The sequence below is a fragment of the Leptinotarsa decemlineata genome, unplaced genomic scaffold, assembly GCF_025532065.1.
Source record: "Leptinotarsa decemlineata unplaced genomic scaffold, Ldec_3_MD MMD2_tig00000010_RagTag_RagTag, whole genome shotgun sequence".
NCBI lineage: Eukaryota > Metazoa > Arthropoda > Insecta > Coleoptera > Chrysomelidae > Leptinotarsa > Leptinotarsa decemlineata.
Genome location: NW_027412538.1, coordinates 8242714 through 8261659, shown reverse-complemented (window position 1 = coordinate 8261659; position 18946 = coordinate 8242714). Strand labels below are relative to the sequence as shown.

Sequence of the window (18946 nt, the reverse complement as noted above, 5' to 3'; positions counted from 1 at the left end):
TTAACCATGTTTTCGGAAAATGGAATTCCTTTTTGTTCTAACAAACTCTGCATGTCTGCTTTTCTGGTGTTCATAGTTGGCATCTGTTCTACTAATCGGCTGTGATAAGAAGCGTTATTCATTACTATTACCGAATTTGGCTCGACCCGTGAAAGAAGGGATTCAAACCATCCATCAAAGCGTTGGGCGTCCATGTTTTCGTAATGCTCCACCGGTTTTTTTGATGAAAAATGTAGTGCACTATCGTCTAAAAATCCACTCTTGCTACCTATATGGGCGACAATTAGTCGTTGCTCTTTACCCGTTGGTCCGCGTAACCCTGTCGATAAACCGTCCACAAATGCTTGACGATAACTAGTTACAGTAGTATCTTGACAGATCTTAGATACTGTGTGACCAGCATTCACCTACGTTTCGTCCAGATAATAAATCTTTTTGTGAGCAGAACGCAGTTCTCTAATAGAGCGAAGATATCTCCGTCGCCATGAGACTATATCTTCTTTCTATTAAGAGATATTTACGGGATCGTTTGGCATATATAAATTTTAAATCTTCTTTTATTATTTTCCTTAACTTCTCTTTGCTCATTTTTGGAATGAGATCATTATCCATTACCTTTGTCCTAATAGATTCAACTACAAACAGACTTATAAAATACTGTTCCCGAGTAGAGAGGACTGTATCCTCCGGGAGAAGGAAATATAAGAGAGTCATAGTTACGACCGGACCGGGGGGCCTGGGGGGCCGGTTAGGCCCCCCAGACGCACCCTGGCGGTGGATGCGATCGGGTGTGGAGGGGTGGATTTTCGGGAAATCCTTGCGGGTACCGCCCCTCACCCCACACCAACAGGATTTCGCAGAGCTTCCTCCCGCTCACCGAACCCGGAGTTGCCTCCTTACATCTACTTAGTGTGGCTGACCAAGAGACAGGACCATCGGCAGCGTTCGACCGAACGTTCGTACAAGTTAACTAAGCTCTTCTTTCGCCAGAGAGTGCTCGCGTCGCACACCTGCCCCCGCCAACCATGCCAAATCAGTTGGGAATATGGTCCCGGAAGTGGCCGGTCGGGGTCCTAAGCTCGGATACTAGTAGCTCCGTCCAACCGGGGTCCGACACCTCAAGCGTCTGCCTTGGTGCCCTCCAAGACTAGACTCGGATACTAGAGCACGGCAGGACCGCGAGCCCCGACACCTCGAACGCTCGGATCCGTACAGAAGCAGGCGAGGATCACGGAACAGCATGAGCCGTCCAGTGCCTCGGTATGGGGCTGCAATGCACCCATGAATGGATTATCGCATCCCCGTATCCCTTTACCCGCTAGTGGAGCCGCTGCCCCTAAGAGGCCAACGCCAGTTGGAGATGAGGCTCGCTAGCCTCCAGCCGCGAGCGGGCACTCACCTCCCCCTAGAACTCATGTTAGGAAAGTTCCCTTTCCAACGTTTGATGAGTAACCGTCGAGGACTCTTTCGAGCATCCTCTACCACACATCATATGTCGAAGATGTCGCGCCCATTACCCGTGTAGGTGCGGGATAGGGCTGTTCATCAACAACTTTTGGGTGTACGCCGTGTGGTCTGCACCGCATACCCTTACGTTACCCCGAGGGGCACTCATGTTAGGAAAGTTACCTTTCCAGCGTTGGATGAGTAACCGCCGAGGGCTCTTGCGAGACACCTCTCCCACACATCTAGCTTGAAACCGGCCATCGCCTGTTACCCACAGACGCGGGATTGGGTGGTTGACCGATAACTTTACTGGGTGAGTGCCGTGTGGTCTGCACCGGGGACTGTCAAACACCCATAAGAGAGAGACAGTGATCCCCCGCCACTCATATTAAGAGAAGGAGAAGGAAATATTAAGAGCAGATAGTTGTTGATTCACAGATGGATCAAAAACACCTTCCGGTTCTGGTGCAGGTGTTTTCAATCGCAGACACAGGACAGAGATATCATCCTGCCTAGGAACTTATGCGACTGCATCTCAAGTGGGAATTTCCGCTATTGAATTGTGTGAATTGAATTGTCATACACAAGTCAATAAAAATATTCTTCGGACAGTCAAGCGGCGTTGGAAGCTCTTGGCTCCTGCCGAGCAACGTCTGAATTGGTAGCAAATTGCCAAAAACGACTCTCCTCGATAGGAAGACTTAACAGATTGTCTCTGGTCTGGATTCCTGGCCTGGAAGGCAATGAGGCTGCTGACTAAAAGGAGGGTGCTGCAAGCAGCTTCATCGGACCAGAACCTGTCATTGGCATCGCTTTAGGCATTTCCAAACAAAAAGGTTTATGAACGTTTGGCAGAATCTTCCAGGATTAGCTCACTCACCCTTCGAAGCTTGATACCAATAGTTGTTGGACTATAGTAGGGATGAACTACGATATCCAGCAGGGGTTCTTACAGGTCACTGTCATTTGAATCATCATATGTAGATGGAAAATTATGAAACAGCAGAGCACGTACTTTGTGCCTGTCCCGCTAAACACCGAATCAGGTTTTTAGAGTTCGGCAGAGCCGTATCCTTATCATCTGACTTGAAAGACCACTCACCATACAAACTGATCGGCTTCGTTAAGAAGCTGGGTTTATTTGATCGAGTATGAATAGGTGTGAGCCACAATAAACCCTTGCGGGTTGCGGTGTAGGGTCGAATAGTTCCACTCACTTTGGACCTAACCTAACCTATGCGCCGCTTGCGAGAAGCAATACGAAGAAAACGTCCAGTATTGTGGAAAAATGATTCATGGCTTTTGCACTACGATAATACATACAGTTCTTGTTCGTAATTTTTCGGGCAAAAACAACACCGTAATCATGCCGCAGCCACCGTATTCACCAGATTTGGTCCCCTGCGCCGTTTTCCTGTTCCCAAAACTGAAGAGCCCCATGAAAGGACGGCGTTTTGCGACGATTGAGTTGATGAAAACCGAATCGCTGAGAGTTCAAGGACATACCAAGAAGTGCATATTGGAAAAAACTGGCACAAGTGTATTACATCTGAGGGGGACTACTTTGAAGAGGACAAAATATAAATTGATGAATGAATAGATAATTTTTGATAAAAATAAAAATTTACCTTATTTTTTTAACAGGCCTCGTATCTATACCTAATACAATATCAAATTCTGTCTACCATTCTCACCTAAAATATTTTTCAGAGAGCACCTAATCAAGAAGAACAAAACCGATGGATGCAAGCAATCATGTCGGAAATAAATCCAACCAAAAATCCACAGAAAATGAGTCACTTCAGATACTCTTTAAAACAGTTTCCAGCAACGAAAGAAGACACCGAACCCTCCACAAACCGTGCTGTATCTTTAGAAGAGCCGTTGGCAGCCGAACACTTGAATGACTCAATTATCCAAAGACTTCAAAAAATTGGAGGTCAGTCCTACGGAAACTCTGTCACAAATACCATCAGTAAAGCAGCAACCCGGCGAGCAGAAACTAAGCAACTACCACGGGAGTTTGTACATAAAAGCTCTGATGATTTGAGAAACTCTGAAATCACCGAAACATCTACTGATTCAAGATCAGCCGAAAACATTTACGAACAAATTCCCTCTGCATTACCTGAAAGCAATCACCGTGACAAACACGGTACAAAAAAATTCCAAAAAAGTTTATCGCTCACACGAATGATGCCAAACACATTTCGAGTTGAACCCAACCACGATCTACCAATTAAGTTCGTTGCAGAAAATGACGCAAGTAAATGTATCATACAAAAAGAGACCGTGTTCTTTTTCAACGAAAATAAACAAACATGTAAAACAAATGAAACTGAAATAGGTGCACTTCCAGTTCGAAACGAGTTTGGTGAATCAACTACAGAGACTGATAGAAAACCAACAGCAAGTAACGAAACAATTGAAACACATATATCAGTGAATAACAACGAACAGAGTCGTTCAAATAAAAAAAAGAATCTCACAGAAATATCCTCTTCAACAGATAACTCTGGTTTCCTCAATAACAACAAACATTCTTTAAACAGTAACGAGATAAGAGTTTTGGAATATTCACAGGAAAAACAAAAAGCAGCAGCAGCAACGAAATCTGACAGTAACGCCAAGGCACACGAAAATATACTGATGGAAAACGATTTGTACGGCCACGCGTTAAAATACAGAGAAACAAACAAAACTCCTACCAGGAACAATACTTTCTTTTCAAATAAAACACACAAATATTTGTGTAATATTGAGGAACAAGAAGAAAGATCAATATCGTTAGCTAACGCTGACGAAAATAAAAGATCTACTCTAATACAAGAAAATGAAATTTACTCGCTTGCCACAAACACAAGTGACCACTGTTCTATCAGGAACGATCTTTATTCTCTTCCAGTGAAGGAAAAAAAGACAAATATTGACGACGGAGCAACTTTCTGCATTGATAATGATCAGTATGCAGATAGCATTTACTGCGAGGTAAATGCCACTACAGATTACAACGAAAATGATGTTAGTGAAAAAAACTCTCAAGAAAATTTATATTCCATCCCTGATAATCATGAAATCAAAGATGAGAAAGAGACCGTGAATGAAGCAGAATACGCTGAACCTCAATATATCGAGGGAAGTAAAAGTAAAAGTAAGTTGAGCTTCCTAATAAAAAAGAAAGCTAAAAAAGAAACTGACATAGAGGTCAATAAGAATAATTCAAAGTTGAAAAAGAGAAACAGTTTCATCAGGAGAGTTTGGAAGAAAAAAGTAAAGCCTAAAGAAAAGGCTGTTGACGAGTTTATAGAAGAAAATTTGTATGATACTGTGGCAGAATTAGTTATCGAAAAATTGGCAGTAACCGATGGAAATACATTGAAGATGCTATCAGAGTTGCAAAATATACTGGAAATGAAAAAGCCTGTTTTGATTGTGAGTATACACAGTGTTTAGATTTTTTCCCGACATTTTAAAATACAATTATTGATAACAAATTCGCCAAACATTATTCAACTGAAGTGTCAAATAGTTTGAAATAATATTTTAAGGCTTCAAACCTTCCGGGACTATTGATCCTGTCGGAAATTTGAACAGTTTTTATTTTAACTGTTATTCCATCGGAAGTTCACATGCTATTCTTGGACTTAAAAATAAAAATTCCACAGGCATGAACTGTCTCTCGACAAAAATAATCAAAGCCATTTCTGAGTATATATGTGAAAAGAAATGGTCCATTGTTGATCGACAACTACCGGCCAAGTACTTCCATTCTTAACGAAACATAATGTTATTAATAGTAATGTAACAGTTCAGTTTAGTTTGATCTTCCTCTTGAAGATGATCACTTGGTGATCGAAACACGTGTCGAGGTGTTAAAATAACGGTTTGGTGTTGGGAAAAAACTCCAGTAATATTAATTAACAAATGTCAAAATATAATTTCCAGGTAGATCGACTGAAGGTACGTCTACAACTTTTTTGGAAAATATCTATAAAGGTATCGACAAGGGAAAGTTTGTTGCAATGGGGAATGTTCCTCAATTACACCAAATGCAAGTTTGAACAAAATAAAGTTGACTTCAATTCATGAGTTTTTCAAATTCACTTCGAAAAGTATTCAAATTGATGTTTCAAATGTTAGGTTTGAATGTTTAAAGGGATTTGTTTCTAATTCACATATTGGCAACAGCGCCTAGAATGCTAGATTGGAGTTCAGGTTAGTAGTATGCTAGAAGAAGAAGAATCATGTCAATAGTGTCAAATTAAGGCAAAATATAAATTATAGTTCAATACCACTTCCACAAGGCGCATAAACAACAGTTGTTTTGTTATTTATTTATATAGAGGAAGATAGGTTAGATGCACAAAATGTCATATGTCACAGAATGCCTCGGAACATAAGTAAACAGAACAGCACGCCTCTGAAATATGTCATCTTTGTTTGTCTCATACAGGTAACAGATTCATTGTCCTTTATTAGCTATAACCGATGTTGCCAAATGGTGAAATAGAAACGAATCCCTTTAAATGTTGAATGCATTATTTCATTACTCTTTTTCAAGTATTTAAATATTTTTTTGAAGAAAAAGGTTGAAATGATAAGTTTAAAATACGTTCTTTCTTGAAAACTACTTGATTTTCGTCAGGAGGAACATTCCCCATTGGAATTCGAGATAAATTTCTATCTTGGATTATGTCTTGGTTCGCTCAACCAAGTTCGGCAAACAAGGTTCACATATGTTTAGGCCGCTTTGGAGGTTCCAGTTTCTCATTTTTTTTTAAATTATAATAATAAAGTTATGCATTCACACATACATATGTGTATACACACATATACATACACATGTATATAAACTCACATACACATACATATATATGTACCTACACATATATAAATCATTTTTATATAAGACCATGAATAGTCAGACAGACTTATTCTGGTATAAGACTATTCACAAATCTTATCATAGAAATTTAGGACTCTTTCACGTATAGTCAGTGGGCATACTTGCCCAATTGAAAATCTATTGCGGCAGTTGTATCGCCAACAGCATATGCAGGAATAACTTCAGTGAAGAATCCTGCACTGACACCTGTCGGATATAATCCAACGCCCTTCGTGGTATTAGCCAGGGGAGTAGTTGTTTTCTGATAGGTGTCAGTCCATTAACCTACTGTGTAGGGTGTTGAGACTGGCCTGAACGAATTGTTCTTTTAGATGATTTGAAATTTAGGACATTTAAACTGAGAAATCAGTAAACAAATAAATGAAATTGGTTTTTCACAAAAAGGATATGTTTTATTTATCGTAGTTTATTTCCTGAAGTATGAATTATTTTAATCATTTTTTGAATTTTACTATATTTTCACAGTTTTTATGTGACCAGGCAATTTATTGAAAGCAGAAAGAGAATCATGATAAAAATGTTTTTGACCATTATAGATTTTGCAGCATCGAGATGAAATAAATTATGTTGCCTTGAATCATGATCATGAATTTCCGAATTTTTTATTAATATCAGGTTAGATTTAATTTTTTTATTTTAATTTGTATTTTTCGTTATATTCTGCAAGTATTTTTTTTATTTGAGAATTAACTTTTCTCTTCTATTTGTCATATTTGTTGAAAGTATGATTGAGAATTCATTTTTTTATTCGTCATATTTGTTGATACTATGATCTTTTTTTTACTTGGTTATATTGACTTTGCACATCCTCTTCTGTATTTCCTTTAGCACTTTATTTTCATCTAATCTTATGACACCATTTTACCTGTCAATCGTTTGAATTTTCCAGAGGACATTTTCACCAATTTGCTGGAAAACCAATTGGAATCCCACTAAATTTTTCATAGAATCCCTCGTACATAAACCTATTTCAACATCAAGTTTTGACTACCCTATCCGACATATTCTCATTTCAATCGTTCACCACGTTTGAAATACATTTGAAATATATTTGTGAACCCAGAGGTCATTCTGATACTACTTTCTGTCGTTCATGAGACAATGTTCTGTGAACTATTTGATTGCTATATCCTAAAAAATGTGAGCTTGGTAAACAAATTAATTCAATGCAGTTTTGATACGGGCTACCCAATGTGGGAAGTTGCAAATCCTCAGATGACCAACTCATTCATTAGAACACAAAACACACTTCCACAAGTATTAATTGATGTTCACTATCCAGTTTGATGTTAGTGCTGATATTGATTGGTTACACACAAACACTTGCCCAATTCTTACTACCTGGAATCGATTTATTGATACAACATTATCTTCAGCATTTTGTATCACCACCGATATCCTATTACAAACTAACAAATTGATTCAATTACAGGAAAAGATTTCAGATACTGTAAATTCACCAACAAGCTTGGTGGGGCCTGAAAATATTTCAGAAACAAGTGAAGACAATAGAAGCCCACAACTTAATTCAGTTGCCAAACAAAATGAACCCTCAGGTAACAAAGAAAATAATTACACAATACACAATCAATAATTATTGATTCTTCTAGACCAAGCTCTTCCCATTTTAACACCCAAAACCCAGAAACTGGAGAATCCGTCACCTTTCCACGATATTCCGAAAAACAACAAACCAGTTGTACTGCCTCCGAAAAAAACCAAGCTGTACGAGAATATTGATGATATTGATGAGATACTAGATGAACTCAACAATCAAAATAATAACAGGAATAAAGTGAAAAGTCTGATTAAACGTTTCAGTGAAACCGATGTATTCGACAGTGACGTGGAGCTGAGAACAAACAGAAGTACTAGAGAATTGATTGATTCCGATGAACTGAGTAGGCTGTTAGCAGAATTAGCCGAAGTCACTAATGCTCCTATTTTGACACCAGGGGCTACATCGAGTTTGAATGGCTCAAATATCGGGAACGTGGAGGTGAGTAATAGATCATTGAAAACAAACATACTGTCTCTCAACGCGCATTTCGCTAAGCAAGTTATCAATCATCAGATGACTGAGAGGTTCCAAATTCTACTTATCATGAAATGAACCCGTTAATACAAAATGTTGCAAAGCAAAGTTCGCCACCGAGTCTCAAATGAGAACTCTATCTCTCTGTAAAAATCCAGAAACCAGATTTATGTCAGATCTGAGTAATTTTTCATCTTATTTGGCGCTCGATGTTAGACCATTGTCCAATTTATTTATCTTATATGGATAGAGTTTCCATCGATGTTGTTGGCGTCTTATAATGACACAAAAAACACAAAATTGTGTTTTATTTTATTTATTTTTTTATCGATCAAGTTCACTACAGAATTGTTATAAAATCCCAAATGGTACATCAAGAAAGTTTCGATTGTAGTCAGCATTAGAGTTCAGTTATGAACCCAACAAGTAGGATCCTTAAGATAAACTATTAAGATTAAAAATAAAGACATAAACCTATTTATTTTTATTAGTCCAGTACACCACAAACTCTAGATAAAATACCAAATGGAACATGAAGAAAAAAAATATTAAAAATACAAGAATAAGCGTAAACGCATTCAGCACTAATGATCAATTAAATTATAAAACAAAATGTAACTATGTCAAGTACATTACAGAATTGTAACAAAGTCCCAAATGTTACATCAATGTGCAAACAATCCCTAAAGGCATGTACAAACCCTAGAATAGGTTATGATCATTAAAAGAAATAATAAACGACTATTCAGAAGTTAAATGATCAATATCTGAATGAACTCGTCTGGTGGCCATTTTTTTTTTCATTTTAAATGTAACCAATGAAAAAGATCATGTTCTGAAAAGTATGTATTGAAATTTTTTTGAAGTCTACAGCTTATTGCCATCGATCCATCGAGTGATTACTTCTTAAGGTTCTTGAGTTAACAGAGAGGCAAATATCATCTAAAATAGCTGAACAATTGTAGTGGAAGTTTATTATTTTATGTAGGAACACAACCATTGCAAGTTTACGTCTGTCCTCAAGTGAAAATAAATTTAATACAGACAGACTCATTTGCGAGTTAAATCCAAAGTAGGGTAGGCCAAGTTTCCAAATTATATATTCAGTGAAGTGATTTTGCACTTTTTCAAGTCTCTCTTTATGACAAGCATAAAGAGGACACCAAATAACACAATTATATTCTAAAATACTCTGAACCAGTGAAAAGTATAATGACTTTATAGCATCATATTCTGTAATACGGCAGGTATTCCTTTAGATGAATCCGAGCATTCTGAATGCTTTATTACAGATATTATTGACATGATCAATAAAGATCATTATCAAAAGTAATTCCCAAATCGCATAAGCTTTTGACAGTTTGAAGAGTTACATCATTAATGGAGTAGTTTCCAATGACAAGCTGCCTCATTCTATAAAATCTCAACACATTACATTTCTTAACGTTAACTTTTGAACAATTAGTATCACAGTAGGTACAAAAGCTATCCAGGTAATTCTGAATACATTTAATATCATTGGTAAATTGCACTGTTTCGAAAAATTTAAGGTCGTCTGCATACAGAGAGATATCACAGTGTTTAAACACTGATTTAACATCATTAATAAAGAGTAGAAATAATATAGGCCCAATGTACAAACCTTGCGGAACTCCTAAAATCACATGAATTGTTTCTGACACACTGTCAGCTATCCTCATATTCTGCAATCTACCGGAAAGGTAGGATTCAATAAATTTCAAGTATCTGTTTCAATGACTCTTGATCAAACGTGAAAACTTTTTTATAATGTGCTGATAAGTATTTTTTTTCAGTTTTCTAAATTGTTACCAGAACGGCGGAGACGCCATTCAGAACCTGACTACGATATTCCTAGACCACACAAATCCTTGACAATGTTACCAAAAAAAGAAGAGGATGCAGACAATGTCATCGAATCGACAAGGTTTTTCGGACCAATTTTAAAACCGTGTGATATGGCAGTACCCTGCAACAAGTAAGTTGGAGAATATGTTTATTTACGGCTTGTGAAATCTAGGAAGATATTTGAGAGTTCTCACAACCTGCACATACCCTGACAGGGTACGCAATAAGACGAAAGAGAACGGAAACTAGCGCTCTGTTCGAAAAGTAAGGTCAATTTTCATTTTTCTTGAAAAATATAACGGAATTGTGGAAAAACAATTCATGGCTTCTGCACCTGCTCACTCGTCATTACTTGTTCGTATTTTTTGTCCAAAAACAACACGGCAATCATGCCTCACCCACCGTATTCACCAGATTTGCCCCCCTGCGACTTTCTCCTGTTCCCAAGACTGAAGAGTCCCATGAAAGGACGGCGTTTTGCGACGATTGAGTATATGAAAACCGAATCGCTGAGATAGCTGAAGGGCAGATGTTCTCTAGTAGAGCAATAAGTATCAATGTAGAAGACATCAAGTGAAAGGGCATAGTTCTGGATACCCTGATTAAGTAGGTACCTCAAAAAAATGGATTCTACACAATTACATATTCAGTTGACATAGTTATCTTGCAGACCGGCAAATTTGTAAACACACTGTGCGATAGAGTGCAGGATGGGCTCAAATTAATAGAAATATGGTGTAAGGAACACTCACTGTCGATCAATCCCAAGAAGACTGAGATGGTCCTTTTCACCAGGAAAAGAAGTTTATCGGGCTTAAAACCTCCCGAAATCTTCAAAAGTAAACTAAACTTCTCTAAAGACGTGAAATACCTTGGTCCTATCCTCGACAGGAAGCTAACATGGAACTCTCACCTACAAAGTTGAGCAAAAAGAGCATAAGTGGCTTATGAGCAATGTCAGAGGACAGTGGGACGTGCATGGGGTCTTTCACTCCGTGTGGTCACCTGGATCTACACTGCAATAATAAGACCTATGTTAACGTACGGAGCCATTGCATGGGGACCGAAAGTTCTACAAGCAACGGACATCCAAAAACTATATCAAGTACAGCGATTGGCTTGTTTAAACATCACAGGAGCCATGAGAACAACACCAACCGCGGCAATGGAATTAATTACGGGTCTGACCCCTCTGGACCTGTACGTTTAGGAGGTTGCGTTTATGGTCATGGTACAATTGCGCGCGGCTGGCGTTAACCTGGAAGTAGAAATGAGTCAATTGAGTCTGGGCCTATGGCGGGAAGCGCTTACTGCGCTACCTCTGCTTTAGGCAACCAGAGATGCAATTGAACCCAGGTTTGTGTTCAATAAACCCTACAAAATACAAATAAAACAGAACACAGAGTCAGATGCTACAAATGCAATATGCATATATACAGACGGATCAGGATGTGGAGTGTTTTTTTGGTACCTTGGGAGTTGTCTGACTTGTTCATTTAGTCCAAGTCTCCAGAAAACACTGCTGCCTCTTGGGCTTATTGCGTTTATTCTCCCATCTTTTCATGACATCCATTCCATCAGTCTCGTTCCCTGTACTAGTTTGTACAGGTTCCGTGTTGGATGTTCGTCATATTCTTCTGGACGTAATTTTGTACGTCCATATATTGCCTGCCTCCTGTGATTCAGTGCCTCACATTCGCATAAGATATGTAGAGCTGTTTCTATCCCTTCGTTGCATAATCTGTAGCTGAGGTCTCCGTTGTACAGCCTCAATTTATTCAGTTGTCCTCTAAGCGAACAATGACCGGTTAGTAACCATGTAATTATTCTGAGCCGATCCCTACTATATTGAAGTAGTTCTTCGGTTCTTTTCTCGGACGGTTCCCTAATGAAGGTTCTACTGTGTTTGTTGCCAGGTACTCTGTGTGCTTATGGTCCATGTCCTAATCTGGTTTCATACCAATGATTTTGGTACCCCCAGGGATGTGGAGTGTACTCCAGATCACTAAGCCTAAGGATTAAGTGAGGAATGGGAAAAAATACCAGCGTGGTCCAAACAGAACTGGCTGGTTTCTCAATCGCCACAAAAGAAATAACCAGGAAAGGAATTTCTGGCAAGCCCTATTAGCCTTGAACAGACAACGTATAACCTCAGGGCTAGTACTAGAGTGCCACCAAGATTTAGCCAAAGCCTCGGTAGATAATAACATTATCCTGAAATGGGTTAAAGGGCACGACAGGAGTAAAGGTAGGAGGGTCGAGGGTAGGTCGAGGGTAGGAGTAAATAGTAGGATTTCTGACTGACTACTGTCAACTAAGGAAACACCTCCATAATATGGGGCTGGTGAACACACAGGAAAAAGATACTGTTAGGCATGTCCTATGCGAGTGCCCGGAGTTATCGTCAATAAGAGAGTGTGTGTTCGACGAGTCTTCGCCTACACCTGCCGATATAGAGGAGATGTCTCCAAGGGACCTGTCCACCTTCCTGGAAAGGATAGGATGGACGATGACCTAGGAGGGCAATTCCTCGGGAGGATGTACAATGGGTCACATGTGGCCTAAGTGCTGTGGACTTACACTCACCCTCTCTACTCTACAGATACAGAGATAGCTGAAGGGCATACCAAAAAGTGCATATAGAACTGCTTCGTGGATTGGAAAAACACTGACACAAGTGGAATTTATCTGAGGGGGACTACTTTGAAGCGGACAAAATAGAAATTGATGAATGAACAATAGAAAAATGAAAATTCCCCTCATATTTTTAACAGACCTTGTATAATTTCTGCTCTATCCATAAACATCACTGAACATTCTTATTTTCTAGGGCCTCTTCTGAAGCTCTCTTCCGACTCAGTAGCATCACGCCGGATTCTTTGGAAGGAAACATTCCACAACGAACACCAACTCCACTGAATTCAAATGACGATTATTGCGAATCACATCAATACTATGAATTCATGGACAGAAAAACGTTCTTGAAAAATCAAAACCGGACAAAATCGCCAAAGGACTGGTCTGCGAACAGTATAAACTCAGACATGATGATTGAAAATGATATTTATGTCGATCCCAAATCGATACGGTTCAATTTCAAAAGGGAAGATGCGAAAACTCATAGTTATGAACAAGGCATTGGGGAAGATGAAGTCTTCATTGACTCTTTGGAAAATGACAACGGCGGTAATCCTGAATCTACGGCACTCTGACCTATACAAAAATCAGGGAGTTTTTGACGCTGTTAATATACAATGCCTTCATTTCAAAACTTCCCACCCTTTGTACTTCGTTTAGCAGGGAGAATTTGCCGAATTTAGGTTTAACCCCCTTACCCCTAGCTACTCCCGCTCAACCCCGTTTAGAAAACTGAAATTGGTTGATCCGTTCTCGTAAAATGAGGCAAAAAGAAAATTAATTATAATAAAAAATTAAATAATAGCTATTGCAACTAAATAAATGTACCTTACTTTATTAGGTGTTCAAAATGTTCACCATTGGTAGCTAAGCAAAATTCCTGTCGGCAAATTCCTGTCGGGCTTTTGTAAATGTTTCGTTATTAATTTGACTGCATGTGTCAGTAATCCTGTGTCTTAGATCCTGAATGTCCTGCGGTGGAGTTTTGTATACCATTGTCTTCAAATAACCCCAGAGAAAGAAATCCAATGGAGTTAAATCCGGAGATCTCGCCGGTCATTCCAGAGCGCCTCTTCTGCCAATCCATGTCAGGATACCGTTGATCGAGCCACTGTCGGATATGCAATGCGTTGTGGGGCGGTGCGTCGTCCTGATGAAAATGTAAATTTTGTTCATCCAAGAGCGGGTTCTCTTCTTCATCAACTTGGCGTTCTAAGGACTGTGTTATGAGTGAATCGATTACATTTTCCAATAAGTTTAAATACAATTGACCAGTTAAATTTTCTTCAATAAAAATAGGGCCAATTATTTCGTTTCCCAAAGTTCCAGCCCAGACGTTTATTTTTTGTGGATAGTGCATATGATCCTCTCGAAACAAGTGTGTATTTTCATTATCCCAGTATCTACAGTTTTGCTTATTGACAAAGCCATTAAGAAAAAAGTTGATTCATCATTGAAGCGAATATGTTTTATTAAATTCGGGTCATTTTAAATTCTCGCAGTCATTATTTCACAAAATTCAGTTCTCCTAGCCTAGTCATAGGAAAGAACTTGTTCAGTTTTAAAACTTTGTGTACAGAACCAACTGAAATATTCACTAACTTCGCGACTTTCGAAATTGAAGTAGTAGACTCAACGGCGAATTGGCCTAAAATCTCAATCTGTGCGGCTTTCGTAAGAACTCTCGGCTGCTTTACTGCTTTGTTGCACACAGAACCGGTCTCTTCAAATTTTTGAACAAGGTCTAGAACATATCGGTGACACATTTTGGCCTGCATGCCTGTCTACGAGCACACCTATCTTCAGCACCATAAATAAAAATAATTTCAGTTCTTTCTTGTAAAGTGTACACCATTACGATTTTTATTACTGTCAGTGCAACTGACACCAGTTGACAAACAGTTTAAAATCAGGAATAACTAATTCTGATACATGTTTTCACCATTTAATTGTAACTGACGCCAAGAAGCAACTGCGTGCCCTTATGTCAGTGATACAGTTTCCATAAATGTTTGCCTTTTGTTATAATTCATTTTCTTTTTGCTCTTTTTTACGAGAACGAATCAACCAATTTCAGTTTTCGAAACGGAGTTGAGTGAGAGTTTTTAAGATCTTTAAAATGATGTGTTACAAGATGGGGGGTGCCATTTAAAATTATTAAGTGGGGGTAGCTAGGGGTAAGGGGGTTAAACCTAAAATACCACTGGCACTGATTTTAAACTTCCCTCTCGATATCTAAATTGACATGTTAGGAATCACACGTTAAAAGGTAAGACCTCATTAATTCCTAGCTCGCACAAGTTTCGACTTCTGGGGGTTGTCGTTCGTAGGGGTGCGAGAGCTGGTTAACGAAAAAACAGATTTTAAACAGATAAACGTGTCTTTTTGTCTACGGCAAATTCTCCCTGCTAAACGAAGTACTTGGGGTTAGAAGTTTTGAAATGAATGCACTGTAGATAGAAAATGGTAAAAAATATTTCGATCAGGCGACTAACTTATACCAACTCAAAATATATGAACTAAATAGTTATACTGTGTGGAAGCTATTTTCCGGATTTTTTGACCGTGGTCCGCAGGTTTTTGAGCCCGACGTTTCGTCTACCACTGCGGTAGACATTATCAAGGGCGATATGGTAACTTGAGTTGGTACTCAAGTTGTTCTCGTTCCCGAACGCGGTAACTACGATACTGGTATTTGGCTCTGGTTTTATATTAATAGTGGGCGTGGCTTGGTTTCTTTTAATTGGATTACCTGACCTTGTTTAGGTACCTAAAAGGACAGGTAGCCAGATTTAATTAATGATCTTCGTTCCTTGTTTTCTCTTGAAATTATTCTGGTTTTTTATTTTCTATTGCCTCTATGCTCGTATACTCTTGACACGACCATGTTGTCACGAAATTGTGCAAAAAAACTGTCATCTGGATGCTGCGCCATTAGAATAATATCACATGAATTGGGTTGTACAGCAGCTAAAACAGCTTATTTTGCTCTTCTTGAAGCTCACCTCGTTTATGGCGTAGCCTTCTGGGGTGCAAGTTGTACAAAAAAGTGCTGAGGGCTGTCTGTAAAGTAAAAATGCGTGACTCTAGCAGGGGACTTTTCAAATATAATAGAATCGTCACAGTTATTTCAATCTTTATTTTAGAAACCACTTGCTTGATACACAAGAATCGTAACAAATATATTAGGTACAGTGCCCACATACCCTCAAAACACGCGATCATCGCAAAAATTGAGATTACCTCTACCTCTACCAAAAAACAATATTGTTGAGGAATCTCTTATTTATAATGGACAAAAATTCATAATTGCTTACCACTAAGCTTAAGGAAAATTGAATCAGCAAACACACTTTTTATACGTGAATATGACAAAATCAGCCGAACATGTTTACGTAATACATTTAAGTAAATACTTCATTACATTTCTAAGATACTTTTACTCCATATTTACATAAATAATTTATGTGAATATGTCGTAGCTAATACGTAAAAACTTACGTCGATATGGTTTCACTTATCTCTTAAGTTGTTACTGATCTGTGTTAAGTTCTGTGGGAGAGGCTACAGTTTTTGAGACATTCTTATCACGTGATTACATTGAGATTTGTGTTTTTGTTGACGAGTATATTTTACAAAAAAAAAACTGTGAAAGCGGAGTTTGGTCAAGAAGTTTTGCTTTTTGAAGAATGCTTTTTCCAGTTAATGATTCCAAGTTTTTCTGCAAGCGAGTGTTATATTTCTTTATATTTACCCACTGAAATTATATAAAATGTATGTAAAATAACGACATTAATGTCACGTAAAGATCAGGTTGTATTTGTGGCTGCATTTCGCCATAACAGGGATGTAAATTTTACGTTACATAGTTACATAACACGTATTATCAGTTATGTAACATTCATGTCCATTTTACATAATTGTGTTTGCTGGGATTGATGAAAAAACATGTTAAAGAACTGTTATTCACTCAACCATTTTACAATATGGAGGAATATTTTAGTAGTGAACCTTTATGTTGCCATTAAAATATGCTTCTCTCCTTATTAGGATCGATTTTAATACTAGCCAGCACTTGGGTTATACATTTTATACATATTTTATTATTATCAAACCTGTATCAGTACCATTTTATTGTTTTTAACATTTCAACTTGTTTTACCGATACAATGACTTTGTCTTTGTTTCTTCTGACATTGAAGCATATTTGATTGATGGATAGTACTTTCGAGTTTTATCGATTATTACTGTTTCTTCCAATGAGATAATGTGAGTGCCTTTTTTTCGAGACCATGTTCGGCTACAGCTGCGTTGTCAATTTGTCTGAGTCAACAATGCCTCTTGTGTTCAGAGTACCTACACCTCTGGGTATCTACACTTCTTTTCATGGTTCTAATATAGACCGACCCGCAGCTACAGGGAATCCGGCATACCCCGGGTGTTGCTAAAGGTTATGTGGGGTCCCTAGACTTTGTCTGATACTTTTTGTTGGCTTAAATATTGGTTTCACGTAATGTTTCTCTAAGATTATCCCAATGCGATCTGTAACATTTATGTTACTATGTTTTTGTTACTGTGTTAGAGAAACACGACGTAAAACCAATATTTAGGGCAACAAAAACTATCAGACAAAGTCTAAGGTCAGCTAAAGACCCCAGAGAACCTGGCATATATCTGATTCCTTATAGCTGCGGATCGGTTCACATTGGAACCATAAAAACACGTGTCGATACCCGTCTCTCTCTTTAACACAAGATAAATTGTCAACTCGGACAAACTAACAAATAAGCTGTAGCCATACATGCTCTCAACAAAGAAGGTACTCACATTATCTCATTTCAATAGAAAAAAACGAGTCAATGAACATTAATAAAATCTGGCTACCTGCCCTTACAGGTACACAAACAAGGTCAGGTAATCCTACTAAGAGAAACCAAGCCATGCCCACTATAATATGAAATCAGTCAAATATCAGCATTCAGAACGGGAACAACTCGAGCTATGCAATTGTTAGCTAATCACGTTTGATAATGTCTATCACAGTAGTAGACCACGGCCAAATAACCCAGAAAATAGCTTTCACACAGTTATCTCCGGCCGTGAAAGTTTACATACTTAGTTATAGTTAGTCAAATATCCGGTTATGCTGTATTTACTAGGTATATATTATCGTTAATATTAGCTCACCTTACGAGTTACCAAATTTTATAACACAAACCAAAGATTAAGAGTACTTTGTTTTATTGTTTAATGATGTTTTGTTACTACTGTAATATAATCCTTAGGACAAATTGAAATAAATGTATTTCTTACAATACAATACAGATTCACATTACCTCACAAAAATAAGACAACAATCGTTTGGTCCAAACTCCTCCTTGAACCGAAACTTATTCGTACAAGACGTTTTCAATTTTTATGACAAATTGAAATCAGTGAATTTCTTTCAATAAAATGCAGATTCACATAACCTCAAGAAAATAAGACAATCCTTCAACTCAAACTACTCCTTGGATCGAAAGTTATTTATACAATGACTTTTTTAATTCGAATGGAAAAATTATTTTGAATTTCAGTGGAATCGAAAACATACGTAACATTATATATGCTTGCTTCAAAATCCAACTGTTATCTTCAACATATCTTACTAATTGTTCATACACTACCTTTTCTAAGATTTTTTCAATTGTTCTTAGCATATTTATTGGTCTTAAATCGGAAGCTTTATTAGAATTAGATACCTTTGTCAGTGGAATTATTGTTGCTATTTTCAATTTATTTGGAAACATACTTGTCTTATAGAAAAGTATTAACAAGGTTGAGCAACGGTTCTGCAATATTAACAAAACAATATTTAATGAACAACTTATTTATGTCGTCGGTACTACTTTTATTGGGAATTGAAAAAATAATATTCTGTAACTCCATGTAATCAACCATCCTAAATTCTTCCAATTGAGAGTTATGATTCCGAGTTGTGGCAGGGTATTTTGGTATACTTTTGTCAATATTTTCAATTATGTCCTTAATGCTATTGACATAATATTTGTTTAAAG

General features: G+C 37.8%; 1 protein-coding gene across 3 annotated transcripts in view; it reads left to right on the top strand.

Moving 5' to 3' along the window:
• Positions 1 to 16140, top strand: part of LOC111512735 (uncharacterized) — a 48598-nt gene extending 32458 nt beyond the window's left edge. For all 3 annotated transcript variants that reach the window (XM_023168885.2, XM_074171353.1, XM_023168888.2), the window contains exons 4-8: positions 3157 to 4878; positions 7785 to 7908; positions 7963 to 8351; positions 10202 to 10383; positions 13084 to 16140. In XM_023168885.2, coding sequence (XP_023024653.2) covers positions 3157 to 4878; positions 7785 to 7908; positions 7963 to 8351; positions 10202 to 10383; positions 13084 to 13465 — 2799 coding nt within the window. In that variant the 3' untranslated portion in view covers positions 13466 to 16140. The remainder of the gene's footprint in view (positions 1 to 3156; positions 4879 to 7784; positions 7909 to 7962; positions 8352 to 10201; positions 10384 to 13083) is intronic.
• Positions 16141 to 18946: the final 2806 nt, after the last annotated feature.